The 13646-nt window shown below is 42.9% G+C and overlaps 2 protein-coding genes and 1 non-coding gene across 3 annotated transcripts; all 3 read right to left on the bottom strand.

Moving 5' to 3' along the window:
• Nucleotides 1-113: 113 nt before the first annotated feature.
• Nucleotides 114-8229, bottom strand: LOC132994268 (leukocyte elastase inhibitor-like). Its single transcript, XM_061064509.1, has 10 exons — nt 8091-8229; nt 7427-7680; nt 5049-5246; nt 4568-4708; nt 3469-3586; nt 3219-3361; nt 1550-1627; nt 1330-1419; nt 639-819; nt 114-545 (listed from the first exon to the last, which is right to left on the bottom strand). Exons 2-10 carry the CDS (start codon nt 7610-7612, stop codon nt 319-321), a joined length of 1362 nt encoding a protein of 453 aa, XP_060920492.1. The 5' UTR covers nt 7613-7680; nt 8091-8229; the 3' UTR covers nt 114-318.
• Nucleotides 8230-10400: 2171 nt separating this feature from the next.
• Nucleotides 10401-12554, bottom strand: rps20 (ribosomal protein S20). The gene is made up of 4 exons (XM_061064507.1): nt 12396-12554; nt 11616-11715; nt 11363-11436; nt 10401-10622 (listed from the first exon to the last, which is right to left on the bottom strand). The coding sequence occupies exons 1-4, from the start codon at nt 12396-12398 to the stop codon at nt 10440-10442; spliced, it is 360 nt and encodes a 119-aa protein (XP_060920490.1). The 5' UTR covers nt 12399-12554; the 3' UTR covers nt 10401-10439.
• Nucleotides 11506-11572, bottom strand: LOC132994717 (small nucleolar RNA U54). The gene has a single exon (XR_009676738.1). It is a non-coding gene; the product is annotated as a small nucleolar RNA U54 (small nucleolar RNA).
• Nucleotides 12555-13646: the final 1092 nt, after the last annotated feature.

Here is a 13646-nt window from a genome sequence, read left to right as displayed (position 1 = left end):
CTACAGTAGATGGATCTCACACCCGGTTGAATAACGATGCTCTGCAGGCATGGACGGACTACTGAGCAGGGGGTCAGGGGGCCCAGATCCCAGAGCGTTTTTATAAGTGACTCTTAATATTTTTTTTTTTGTTGAAGTCAATCAAACTTTAAAGAGGCTGGAAACAACTACAAAGAGACACAAAACTACAAGGAGACACATGCAAGCATCGAAGAACAGAGAGCAACCGAAAATAAACAGAAAACAAGAGAAGAGACACAACCCACACGTCTTTTAGTCCCTCACATCCCTCCGTGTCTGCAGGACCTCCAGCCGGGTTCACTCTGGGCTGCAGTATCGACCTGCAAAGAGGGTGGTCTTGGTGGGGATGTGTTTGATGAAGAAGAGGAAGGGGTGGTCAGCGATGAAGGTGAAAGGGATGTCGATAGAGCGTATCCCCATGACGATACCAGTGGCAGCGGCCGCCTCCGTCCCCTCCTCGTTCACGTCCACAAACGCCTTGTGGACGACCTTGGACAGGAACAGGTCGTTGGCTGGAGACATGCCTGTCACAGAGGAGCGGGAGAGCCCGCTGGTCAACCATGCAAACTGAATCAGCTTATTCATTTTTGTGTTTAAAATACGCAGCTGCGTCTCACCAGAGAAGTCACTCATGGCGACATCGAAAGCATCCAACATGCCCATCTTCTTCAGGACGTTGTTCAGTTCGTACGTCTCCTCCAGCTTGAATCGAGGAAGTTTCACCTCCACCGTACCCTGATCCATCATGTCAGGACGAGACCAATCCACAAACTTCTGATGGGTCAGCTCCGTCTCCAGCTGGTGTGGAAACAACGTCAACCATCAGTGTGTGTGTTCACTGTGTGTGTGTGTGTGTGTGTGTGTGTGTGTGTTTCACATGTGTTCACTGTGTGTGTGTGTGTGTGTGTGTGAGTGTGTGTGTGTGTGTGTGTGTGTGTGTGTGTTTCACATGTGTTCACTGTGTGTGTGTGTGTGTGTGTGAATGTGTGTGTGTGTGTGTGTGTGTGTGTGTGTGTGTGTTTCACATGTGTTCACTGTGTGTGTGTGTGTGTGTGTGTGTGTGTGTTTCACATGTGTTCACTGTGTGTGTGTGTGTGTGTGTGTGTGTGTGTGTGTGTGTTTCACATGTGTTCACTGTGTGTGTGTGTGTGTGTGTGTGTGTGTGTGTGTTTCACATGTGTTCACTGTGTGTGTGTGTGTGTGTGTGTGTGTGTGTGTGTGTGTGTGTGTGTGTGTGTGTGTTTCACATGTGTTCACTGTGTGTGTGTGTGTGTGTGTGTGTGTGTGTGTGTGTGTTTGGTCCTGTACATTCTCCAGGCCTGTGCTGTCGTCCTCGATATCATGGGGCAGGAAGATGATCATACTGAGGTCCTCCCCTTTGTAGGGCATCTCTAGAACCTGTCAAAAAATTACTCAATTATCATACAATCTCTCATTTCCACCAAATGTGTGAAACATAATTCATCAGAATCTGTTCACAAACTATTTAAATATCACGTTGCATAGTGGAAAAAAAACCCAGACATACCTTGATGTTGATCTCAGGAATGGACCTGTGAGCGAATTTGCTCTTCTTTTGCATCATCTTCACCAGTTTGGTGTCGTTCTGTAAGACGACAAAGAGACAAAACAAAGCTTCAAACTCTTACACACAACATTTAAAAAATATCAAACAGCACACACATCCAAAAGGTTGAGTACTGGGTGCTGGACAAAATAACAGATCCAAAGACAGAGAAGACTAAGTCCACACACCAGAAGCTGCTCCAATTAACATTTAATGGGAATTATCACCACATGTAACTGTGGTTCCCTTGGAAACGCAACATTTAACCCTTAAACAGATCTAAAAAATGTGCATCACTTCAGCTGGAATGTGCTTCTAGTTTCAAGTTACACTTGAGACGACCAATCCAAAAGCTTCTCAAAGACTTACATGCACAACAGTGTCATAAAAATACAACTCTGGACGTACTTTAATTTAAAATCAATCCTTTATTTATACGACTCCCCTCATCTGAATCTAGGATATGATTCCTGCTCATTCCATAAATTCAAAGAGCAATGGGAGCATTTTGTTCTTCACTCAAACCGATGGAGTGAAACAGTCTCTTCTGTAGGCGGCTGATGTTTGAGCGCCAGTGTTTTCGTTTGGACCCGACTCTCCTGACGCTGCGACGCTCTGGAACGATGCATGACTTTTTAAAATCTGTTTATTTTTCATTTTGTAAAACATCTTCTGCTCTAACAGCTTTTTCTGTGACAGGAACACACTCCTGAAACTGGCTCCCCGTTCACTTCATCTTTCAGCAAACAACACCACTTTTAAGAGAGCCACCTACTCCTGGTTAGTTCAGCAACAAACTCGTACTCATGTCAAATTTGTTTCTATCTTTGTCTCTTCTAAATGTCTCTTATTATATCCTGCTGTGCCCAGTTAACTCTTTCTTTTTCCTTTTTAACTGTTTTTTAAAAATCTTTTATTCACACATCAGCTCTTCTAGGGACGACTGTTACAAATTAAATACAGGGTTGGTAATTTTCTAAAACTAGCATGATTTTGAAAGTAGCATTCCCTCAGCGCTGTGTCTGCAACCACCCCTCCCCTCTGTGCTCCCTCATAAGCCACGCCCCCTCACTTACATACAGAGCTCCGTCCCTCCAGAAGTGGACCTCAGCTCATCTCTTGCATTGTGTAGAAACTACGTCGTCTCATGTCTCATTCAGCGGTAAGTAAACTCACAGTATAAACTCCTAAAGTCATCAGTGACTCTCTTTGAGTGTGAGCTAGAGCACGCACGAGGTAGAGAGCGAGCAGGGAGACAGGGAGGCGCCTGATTGGTTCATCAGATTGTTACCTCGTGGCAGACATTGGTTGAAGTTTTTACAGACTTACAAACTGATACAGATGATGGATTTTCTTTGTTCCCTTTTCAGAGAAGATGAGTTATTCATTTCTGTCAGGACCTAAAGACAATTTCAACCAAAATCTAAATCTAAGTGAATCTGGAGGAAATGACCAACCCTGACTTTAACATCCACTATAAACACTTTGATACTTATATCTATATTGTATCTGTCCCTAACAAATAAATAAATATACTATAATAAACACGATAGAAACATAAAATGTACATCCAGCTGCAGAGATGCCAGCTGCGGAAATACAGAGTGAATGACAGCTGCTCTTCAGTTACCTTATTTACTCTAAACTGATACTCCACAGTGTCCTGCTCCTTGAACTGTTGGTCCCATGTTCCCTTGAAGTAGACGGCGTTGATCAGCGCCAGCCGGGTCATGTCGTCCACTGCACCCTCAGCCAGCAGGTCCTTGATTTTACCTGCAGGTGAAGGAGAAGTTTTATGACATCATGACAGATATCGGCACAGTTGCGTCTCTGGGGGGTAGAGACATCAGAACAGGGGAAGGAGTCTTATGAACTCCTACCTTGTGTGTTCTTCTCAACCCAGTCGTTGATGTGGACCCGGGCTTCCTCTGCCTTCTTTTTGAAATCCACAGACTTCAGCTCAGCGTTGTAGTGTTTTTTTGTGTCTGCTATGTATTCCTAAAATGGTAAAAGGCAGGTTTGAATATACCATCACACAGGATCGAAACCAGGGACTCCAAGCAGGAAGAACGTAACAACGAGGAAGGATTGACTTAAAGCGCCTTTATGTATATGTGACCACATATCGCTGCGGTCACACCACAGATGTTTGTTTATGGGAAAATGTGCAAAGAAAAGGTAGCAAGTGTGAAAAGAAGAACAAAAAGGGAATGCTTTATTTCTCTCTGCAGTCTTCTGATGAAAGGATATTAAACTCTGGGAGACCGGGCTAAGACTGACACCATCCTGGCTCGGCTAGTTTTCTGAATGTCATAGGCAAACATCCAGACGCTCTATGTACTCTTTGTTAGTGTAGGAAGAAGGAGAAGAAATGTTGGTTTGCAAGCCCTGATCAAGACCAGAGATGCTGTGTGTCAGAAGTAACTAATCCAGTCATACATATTCAAACACCGCTGACGGGGTTAAGTGTTGCTCAAGGAAACATCGTACATTAAGCTGCAGGAGCTGGGGATCAAACCGACTCTACCAACTGAGCCACAGCTGACCCACATGGCAAGGCAGGCAACTGCTTGGGTTCCTTCCTGGTTTGAATCCCCGTCCTTCAGGAGTCTCTCTGTGTGGAGTCTGCATGTTCTCCTCGTTCATGTGTGGGTTCTCTCCTGGTTCTCTGTCTTCCTCCCACAGTCTAAAGACATGCTCGTTAGGTTAACTGGAGACTCTAAATTGTCTGTAGGTGTGAATGTGAGTGTGTCTGGTTGTCTGTCTCTATATGTCAGCTCTGTGATTGGCTGGTGAACAGTCCAGGGTGTAACCCTGCCTCTCAGCCCAATAACAGCTGGGATCAGCTCCAGCCCCTCCGTGACCCAGTTGAGTGACCCCGAAACGGGACAAGCGGTAAAGATAATGGATGGATAGTGTTGGTGGCTGATTATTTATAAACCCCCCACGCCCCCCTTCGATGTTAAACCGAGCACACACCTTATTAAATCTGTAGGACTTCTCTCCGTACAGCCTGTTGGCGACACTGAGCGCATACGGAGCGTCCTCCTTGTTGAGCTCGCTCAGCAGCTCACCAAACTTAGCGTGGACTTCATCGTCACCATTCTCTGGTTTGAGGCACTGCAAAGAGCCAGAGGAGAGAGAAGCATGAGCACAGCTGTGTGTAAGGTATTTATTCAGTGGGCCCTTTGCTGAGCTCACCTGTTAAACGATGAGGAAAGACCCCAAACATCATCACAACCTCAACACTCACTAAAGCCTGTTAGCTGATCTAAAATAATCCATGGCTGAGGTTTTTAAAGGAATGAACGCTCCTTCATGTTGTTTAGTAGATATTTTATCTGCTTGTTTTATGCCTCAAATGACTCTTTTTGCAAATCCAAATTCTGTCATCAAAGTTTTTGCAGATTATTGGAAACATCGTCACTTAGCATTTATTTCGTTCTGTCTTTGTTACAACCTGGCGCAGGTACGCTGGCAGCTTGCTTTTTATCTGCAGCTGCATCTTCATCTGCAGCCGAGTCTGCATCTGCCTCTCAAAAGGGTAATGCATCTGCGTCCTCAGCTGCGACTGCTGTTCTTCCATTGGTTGGTCCCCCTCCTCCTTCGGTTGGTCCCCTTCCTCCTTCGGTTGGTCTCCCTCGCTGAAGCCCAGGACCTAATGGGGCAGGAAGACTGTCTTATCATGCGGATCATTAAATTCAACATGTATCGTTTTTGTGTGTGTTTGGCTTTGCAGACCGATGCACAAGTTAGAGGAAACGTTCAGAATAAAAAATACAGTATGCTCCCCCCCTGAGTGTCAGAGGACAGTGTAGGGTCCTTGCTCTCGGCCTTATCTGCGTTTTAGGCTCCTCTTCAGACACCTTTGCTTTTACAGTAACATCCTGTAATGTAAAAAAATCATCGCTAACTTGATTTTAACTGAATTGATCTGATTAATCATCCCCACGCACACATCCATCATCCCTTCTCTGCAGTTTCTCAGAATATGAAGATCAATGCTTTAAAAAAAGCAACACCTGCATCTCTGGGGTGCACCTGCAAATGTTGTTAGTTTGTGTCCTTGGAGGGGGGGGGGGATTCCCACCAAATATTGTTGCATAAGTATTCAACATAATGCAGGGAAAAGTGTCCTTTTTATATTTTTCTCCTCCGCACCTCAAACAGTCAGAGCACGGCAGTGGATGTGTTTTAACAAGAGGACACAGTGAAATGCAGTGTCATGATCCTCAGGCTGTATCTGCATCACGCAATGCATCCTGGTACATGTAGTCACTGACGACACCACTCTGCAAGGAGGACAAGATTGATCAAAACCAAAGCTGTTCAGCTGCACACACACACACACACACACACACACACACACACACACACACACACACACACACACACAGGCACGCATGTACTTCCTAGACTTAGACTTAGACATAAACTTCCTCTCCCTAACTGATGACTCTCAGGCGGGATTACTTTATTTTGTTACCCTGGAGACAGGTCGCTCTCAGTCACTCCTTCTAAAGCTGCGGCTGCTTTGATCAACTTCACATCTGGCTGAAGGGCAAATGTTGCACCATCAACATCACGTGTTGACAGACAGGTTGTCACTTTGGAAACTCCCTCTCCTCTTCTCCTGCATTATCTGCACCAGTGAAAGGTGAATCATTAGATCTGTATTGTAATTGGTCGTAAAAGGACATAAGATCACACTCTGCGTCAGGAGGATTATTTATCAGCCTGTCACAGGAGCAGAAATTGGAGCTGTCAAACGATATTTTTTATGATGGTTAGTCGCTGAATTTCAATAGTTGATCACGATTAATCACATTTTATTTATAGCATGTTTTAAAGGAGGTGTTCAAACATCCAACTATCTCATGAAGAATATGATATAAGAGCAGTTATCAGGTCAAACCAACAGGTGTTGCAGCGATGGAAGTGGTCAAGAGAAGTGGTTCAGATAGAAGTGATTGTACCCGACCTAAAAAGCCTCTGCATGTTTCTAATAAGCTCCACGAGCAGAAACGTGCTCAAACTAGGATCAATATTGGAGATGTTTTTGAAAAATGGAGAGAGGTTAGAACACAGAAAGGTTTACAGACCCATGCAGAGTTGGATAAACACTGAAGCTTCAGAGTCCACCACATGGTGACCTGTGTGAGCATCAACTCTAGAGAGGAGGGGGGGGGGGGGGGGGGAGACAGCTCTCTACAATGTTTAGAATTTAGACTGCAGTACCCATTCTAACCACTAGGGGTCAGAGATACATACTGCTCCTTAAACTTTTGTGTGTTGGGAACCTTCATGTAAAAACTGTATCTACTAATAAATACAATGAAAACAACAATATTTAGATTTCAAAAGGCGTGAAGTGGAGGAATAATGTAGAAGCCCGTGGTGGTGCTCCCATATTCACCGATAGTTTTTCTTTGGTTGACAACCTGCAGAGTGATCATAACTCTTCCTCTTTCTGTAAAGTGAGTCATAACAGAACTAATAATTCTCTCTGCCACACCTTGTCTCCCAGACAGAGAAATGAAAAACCTGCAGTGACCAAAAACTTGTCCTGTCGTCTCCTCTACCACAGTGTGAGAATATGTAAGTATCTGTGTGCACATGACACGACTTGAAGGTCCAACCCCACCCCTTTCTTCTTTGTCTTTTCCTGCAGTAATAGGGGTGGCTTAATTCCAGCAGCACGATGAACCAGATCCACTGACTTCATGACATCTGAATGTCTGATTCTGCTCCAAACGGGTGTGTTAACATGCAGACTGTGACTTTTCCCCTCCTTATTATCACACTGTTTGAGCGAGTGTGTGTGTGTGTGTTTTGTACCTCCGACATCTGTGCAGCCGTGTTGGCTCTGGCCCCCAGCATCACCATGGCCAGAGCAGACGAGATGCTGAGGGGAGAGTAGAAGATATTCGCCGTCTTGTCGTCGTCACTCAGCTTTTTGAACAGATCCAGAGAGAAGGTACTGTTGGCCTTGGACAGAGAGAACGGTGGTGATGTTGAAGCCATTGTGTCCAATAAAAAGAGGAGACTCTAAAAATGTAGCATCCGCTGGTATATCGCTGAGTCGCACTGTCCTGTATGAAGAAAATAAAACATTTCAGTCTCTTCACAAGTGAAGGTGAGGAAGTTAATTCTCCTGCAGGAAGAAGCTGAATGATCATTTGAGTCTTCGGCTTCCTGGTTTGATTCTTTAAACTCTCACCTATCTAATGCAAACTTTTAAGAGAACTCTGCAACTACTGGTTTTTATTTTGCAACCTGTCGATATCCTACACTTTCTAAACGTGTGCAGACAGCTTCCACCCACCTCTGATGAATTCACTCAGCGATGAATCTAAAACGATTTAGACTCTTTAAACCATCCCCATTGCTGGCTAACCAGGTGACAAACTGCATGAACCACGATCTGTTAGCTGTGTAACACCTGGCTGAGTCCTGCTATCTCTTCTTAAAATTCAGATCTCAGGTGCTGTCCTGTACTCACCTTCAGACTCTCCTCCTGAAGACAGAAAGTGATCCAGTGAAAGAAGGAAAGAGAGAAAGACTTGTTCTGGCTCTGTGTGGTTTTCTCTCTCTCACTGCGACACACCCAGGATCACGCAGGTCCTGCCACAGCTTGACAAAGTTTCTACAAATCACACCCATCAATGAGAGTCACACCCAAACATGTTCACGGCCTGTGCCAACGGGTGTGCTCTGCAGGAGATGGCACACACACACACACACACACACACACACACACAATAGTGTCAGTTATTAACACACTCAGTTTAACACTCAGTTGATTCTCTGAGTTGTTGCCAAAGTTTCAAGTTTTAACTTGCTGTCATGTCTTGACCCCTGACCCCGCTGTCCTCCTTTAGGGGACCTCTCTTTTGGTGTGTTCTGGGTTTAATTTGGGATTTGAGCATGGGCGAGGAAAGTGTGGGGGGAAAGGGGGACCCGGCCTGGCTGTCACACAGAAGTGTTGTCAGATCATTTGAATTCTGACACTCTCGGTCCAGACACGCCTACTCCCTGTCGGAGTTTGAATAGAGGCCGTCGCTATGGGCCCTCGTCCTACAAAAAGGTCACTCAAGGTCATTCAAAGCAGATGAACTCATGACATCATATTTTCTCCAGGACAGGAGACTCACCTCAGACTCAAAGACATTTCTGACGTCAGATGGTTTAAACTTTAAGATTTTCCGACCTGTTTCTTTTCCAGTAAATGTTTTCGTTTTGTTCAGGCTTCATGTGATGATTTTTTCCTCTGAGCGAGGAAGAGACAGAGACTAAGTGAGGAGGCGTGGTCGACCCGGTTGCTAGGTATGACACATGTTTTCAGAAGCTGTGATTGGTTAATCCAAATAAACTGAGAAAAAAAGTCAATCACAGAATCTAGTCAGACATTTTCTAATTATGAACATCCATATGATGGACTTTAAAAGAAAGAAATCACATGCCCACTGCTGCTGCAGCAACTTCTTCACCTGCTGATTAATCAGTGATTGGATGAACCTGTGGATGTGCATGTCCCACTTTGCACTGAAAACAGAGAAGGGCTGAAATGTCTGCATGAATTATTTTAGTCAACAAATCCATTATTCATTAAACTAAGAACACTAAAATTTTAAGATTTGATTGACTATAAAACTATTCAAATTATGTACAAAGCAAACTATCAGCAATTGCCTCATGGTATCCAGGAGTTGTTCCAACCGAGAGAAAGCAAACATAAGTTGAGAAGAACATGCGTATTCAAAACCAATCAGAACTAATGCAAAACTTCACTGTGCAACAACTAAGGGTGTTCGTGATGACAAGCTGAAAAAATGCAACTCTATATTTAAACTAAAAAAACTATTCAGGAATAAAATATTGAATAGATATGAGCTGGAGGAGTGACTTTCTATTTGGTTATGTCTTGGTTAATCTGTTCCCATTATTTTTTGTTGTTTTGTCTAAAAACTTAACTTGTTTTGGCCAACATCATACACTGACTGATTTTTATTTTTCTGTGAATAATGCTCAAAAATAAGAAGGGTTAGGACCAGAAAAGTTTTTAACTTCTTCCTATCCCTTTTGAACATGAACTATATTATTTGAGTTATTTGTTGCTATGGATCCGTTTTTTATTTGTGTTGTTTTTAAAACAAACAACAATCAATAAATTGACTAATAAAAAAAAAATTGCCTGTTCTGCCTGACTTTAAGTCAGACTATTCCTGTCATGTTTGAAGAACATGTTTTCTCCTCAGCTTGAGAAACTCTTCATCCTGTTGAAAGTCCTCAACATGTCAATCTAGCTCTTGAAGGCTCAGAACATTTGGGAATAACTTTCATCTGTACACAGATCTAGACTGAGATTTTTAAGGAAAATTCTCATCATGTAGCTTCATGAATACAACCCCTGGTGTGTCCACATCACACTAGCCACACATTGCTTGTAAGGTTTTGCTTTTAAAGCTCTGGCCCAAAATGAAACATTATATCTGAACTGCTGTCCCCTTACCAGATCCTCAGGACCCTCTTCACCCCTCAAAGTTAAAAACCAAAGAATGAATGTTTGAACTCAGACAAGCTACATCAGCATCTTAAAGACTTAATTATCATTTGACCTTATCTCCTTTAGTCATGTCATTTTTAATCTTTATTTTCATGCTTGTTTTAAAAAGTGCTGCAGTCATCTTATGTCAATGCACAGTTACTTCCCAGCACAACACCTCTTCCAATGAATCCTGATCAGAAATGTAATATTCAAACAAGTTGTCAGCTTTCACTAAACTTGAGGAACCAGACAGTAACCACCACATCAGTTTCTTTTTTCTTTATTCAATCATCGGCATCATCTTTATGCGTCTGCGATGGTGACCTCGACCTCTACACCGGGCTCGATGCTGATGGAGGTGATCTGCTTCACAATCTCAGACGGGCTGTGCAGATCGATCAGGCGTTTGTGGATCCTCATCTGGAAGCGATCCCAGGTTTTGGATCCTTCACCACAGGGGGTCTTTCTGGTGGTGATACGCAGAGTCTGGAGAAGAGAGGAGAAAGCAGAGATTCATTTGATGACGGATTTTGGATTTTTTTTGGCAATATTTGTCCTATCTGCAATACATGTTATGATTTTTCAAATATGGTCTTTTAATGTGCATCAATTATTTTAAATTTCAGTCAAACTTTGTGTTTGAGTCATTTTCTGATTTTAGATCTATACATACTTTGATCACACACACTGGGTGCAGCCCTCTGATGATGTTGAAAGTTATGGTGAAATAGTATGAGAATAATATACTATGAGTAAACCAAAGCTCACTGTAGCCCTGATCAGCATGCCGTGATGTTAATGTCCCTTCCTGAGAACCTTTGCCTTCAAGCTGAATGACGTGGAGGCGTAAAAGAAAAGACGAAGAGATCCACCTCTGTACCGTCTTCAGAGGGAGTAACAGAGGTGAGATGGGATCAGCTGAGCCAGCACCGTGTGTGCATGTGTCTGTTTATGTGGAGCTCCGCTTTGCCATGCTCATCAAAAATGCAAATTCAGAGTGGGGGGGGGGGGGCAATATTACACCACCACCTAAACAATGTGGCCACAGCATCAACAAGCAGATACCTGGTAGGGGGGCTATTCTCACTTTAAATATTCTCGTGCTTGAGATCTCAACTGGCTTGAAAGTAGGACACTTCAATCTGTGGGACTCACTTTCCTTTTCTACCAGCAAATTCGTATTTCTTTCATATCTAATAAAAATGTTTAATTGACGGGTTCTGTACCTTGGTTGGCATGCGGACGGGTCCCTTCACCTTCAGGTTCTTCTCCTTAGCCCCACGGATCAAGTCTGCGCACACTGAGGGTCAGAAAAGACAAAACTTAAACACCACAGATTGTGAGAAATGATTTCACATTACACTGAAGGCCTCGGCTCAGAATAGCGTATACAGTCGTCAGGGTTCATCAGGCGTGAATTCTATCCTCATTGCTCAGGTGTGTTTTAATCTGAACGTGAACTTTGTTGGTGTCACTCACCCTTCTCCAGAGACTTGACGTTGCGGCTGGTGAGGGTGATGCGAATGCGATGGATGGCGACCTCGGTCTCAACAGGTGCCTTACCGGTGTCCTTAAAAGCCTGCATGTGTAGAAACAAAGAATAAAAACACTGACTGGACCCAATTACTAACATTACACCTGGAATGAGGACTCCTCGATTTTAGCCCCATTTTTCTAATTTGAATGAATTATTTTAATTGTAGGCAACTTCATTTGCAGCACAAAGCACATGGAGCCACTTCTACTCAAAGTGTGGATCATTAAGTGAGTTATAAGTGTTGCTTTGCTTTCTGTATCACCGTCTTTAACTTAGTTATATTTCAACGACCACATACAAACTTTACGTTTGTCTGAACACGTCACAACGTAAAATAATGTACATTAAAACCTAATGATCGCTTTAAAGATGTGATGTCTGGTTAAAAGGCCTCTTAAAAAGAGTATATATGATTGAAATGTCAATTCAGTGGCTTTATAGATTACTTCAGACCACTTTGATTAAGATGTTTTTTTAAGTGTGAGAAATAGTCGTGAGTTATGTTCTCTAGATAAATAAAAGACTTATAAATCCGTCATTAAGGCGGGTATAAATTATAATATATAGGCCAGATAATGAAGGCTTTCCGGCGGGAGAGAAGCTCACGAGCTAACCAACCGGAGCCCGGGGATTTCTACGCTCAAATTAATCTTATTTTGATAACAAAGGTACAGAAACGTAAGCGTGATATAAAATACAGTTTATATGTAAAGAGTACGTACCATTGTGATTATTCCTGACCGACTTATTCGGAAGAAATTCAAGCGAACAGCGGTGAGTCAGGAACGGGAGCCAACAACGTGGTTAGCTACTCACAGAAAGAACGAGAGAGGGCCCGTTTCCAGATTAAGTACTGCACATCCGGGTCTCTAGTTCTTCTTCTTCTGTTTTCTATACACCCTTTGCCAACAACGACACCAAGTGGCTACACCTGACTGTTACAGTCAGTACTAGGTTGTAGTTACAGACCATCACCACTGGGTGGAAGCAATCCGCATACCTGACGCTCACCAACATCCAACTCCAGCGGTGTTTGGTCAAGTTAGACTTGACAACAAAGTGATACATCCGGTTTCTATTTACAAAATAAAGCAAATATTGACTGTGCTGAGATTACTTAAATCTTAAATAATAAATGTAAGCAAAGCAATGATAAAAGGGATACATAACTATTTTAATGTCAATCCAAATGAGGAGGCCAAAGAATGTTAATTAAATGGTAATTGGACTTGAGCTTGTATATTCTTTTCAAGTCTTCTGACGACTCGAAGCACTTTTACATCATAGGTCACACCTACACATTCACAACCTGATGGTAGAGGTTACTATGTAAAGTGTCCATCAGTATTTTGCCGCAGATAAAGCTGTGGGAGAAACTTGGGGTTAAGTGTCTTGCCCAAAGACACATAGGACATGTGGCTGCAGGAGCTGGGGATCGAACCCCCGACCCTCGTCCTCCACTTGAGAGACAACCGACTATACCACTGAGCCACAGCCACCCCACATTAAACTGGTTACACTTTTGATCATTGCCAAGTCAGATATTTAGAAATAATATTGTTCAATAATGGAACTCCGTTATCTTGATCAAGTTGGATAAAGTTGGACACTGACAGACTTAGGGGTGGAGGTTATACAGGGGTGGTAGGGGGCATTTCAAAATGTTTTGAAATGTAAAAAGAAAGAAGAAGTAAATATATGTTTCCTTCAGAGATAAAGTGAAGTTCGTCCTCTAATTATGACCCTAATTCCCTAAAAAAAAGAACAAAATAGATAGATAGATAGATAGATAGATACTTTATTGATCCCAAGGGAAATTCAAAAAATAGGACAAACAATAAAGACAAAAGCAGATTAAATGGTTTTTCCAATACAATTGTGATGAAGATAATCTTTCTGAAGCCCCCTGTTTAAAAAGAATATGCCCCTCCGTTGGCAAAAACGCCCCCAGAGTGGCCCTCAAAAGACTTAAA

Source organism: Labrus mixtus, chromosome 19, assembly GCF_963584025.1.
Source record: "Labrus mixtus chromosome 19, fLabMix1.1, whole genome shotgun sequence".
Taxonomy (NCBI): Eukaryota; Metazoa; Chordata; class Actinopteri; order Labriformes; family Labridae; genus Labrus; species Labrus mixtus.
Note: the sequence above shows the minus strand (reverse complement) of the source record. Positions and strands in the feature narration are given on the sequence as shown.

What these genes read in the sequence shown, in the direction of transcription:
- LOC132994268 (XM_061064509.1), bottom strand. Translation starts at nt 7,612, where the DNA reads ATGGCTTCAACATCACCACCGTTCTCTCTGTCCAAGGCCAACAGTACC. An exon ending in ATCAGTTTAGAGTAAATAAG is followed by an intron (nt 1,628 to 3,218) that starts GTAACTGAAGAG and finishes GTCGTCTTACAG; the next exon opens with AACGACACCAAACTGGTGAA. An exon ending in ACAGCACAGGCCTGGAGAAT is followed by an intron (nt 820 to 1,329) that starts GTACAGGACCAA and finishes TTTCCACACCAG; the next exon opens with CTGGAGACGGAGCTGACCCA.
- rps20 (XM_061064507.1), bottom strand. An exon ending in CGTCAAGTCTCTGGAGAAGG is followed by an intron (nt 11,437 to 11,615) that starts GTGAGTGACACC and finishes TCTGACCCTCAG; the next exon opens with TGTGCGCAGACTTGATCCGT. An exon ending in CCGTCCGCATGCCAACCAAG is followed by an intron (nt 10,623 to 11,362) that starts GTACAGAACCCG and finishes TCTCTTCTCCAG; the next exon opens with ACTCTGCGTATCACCACCAG.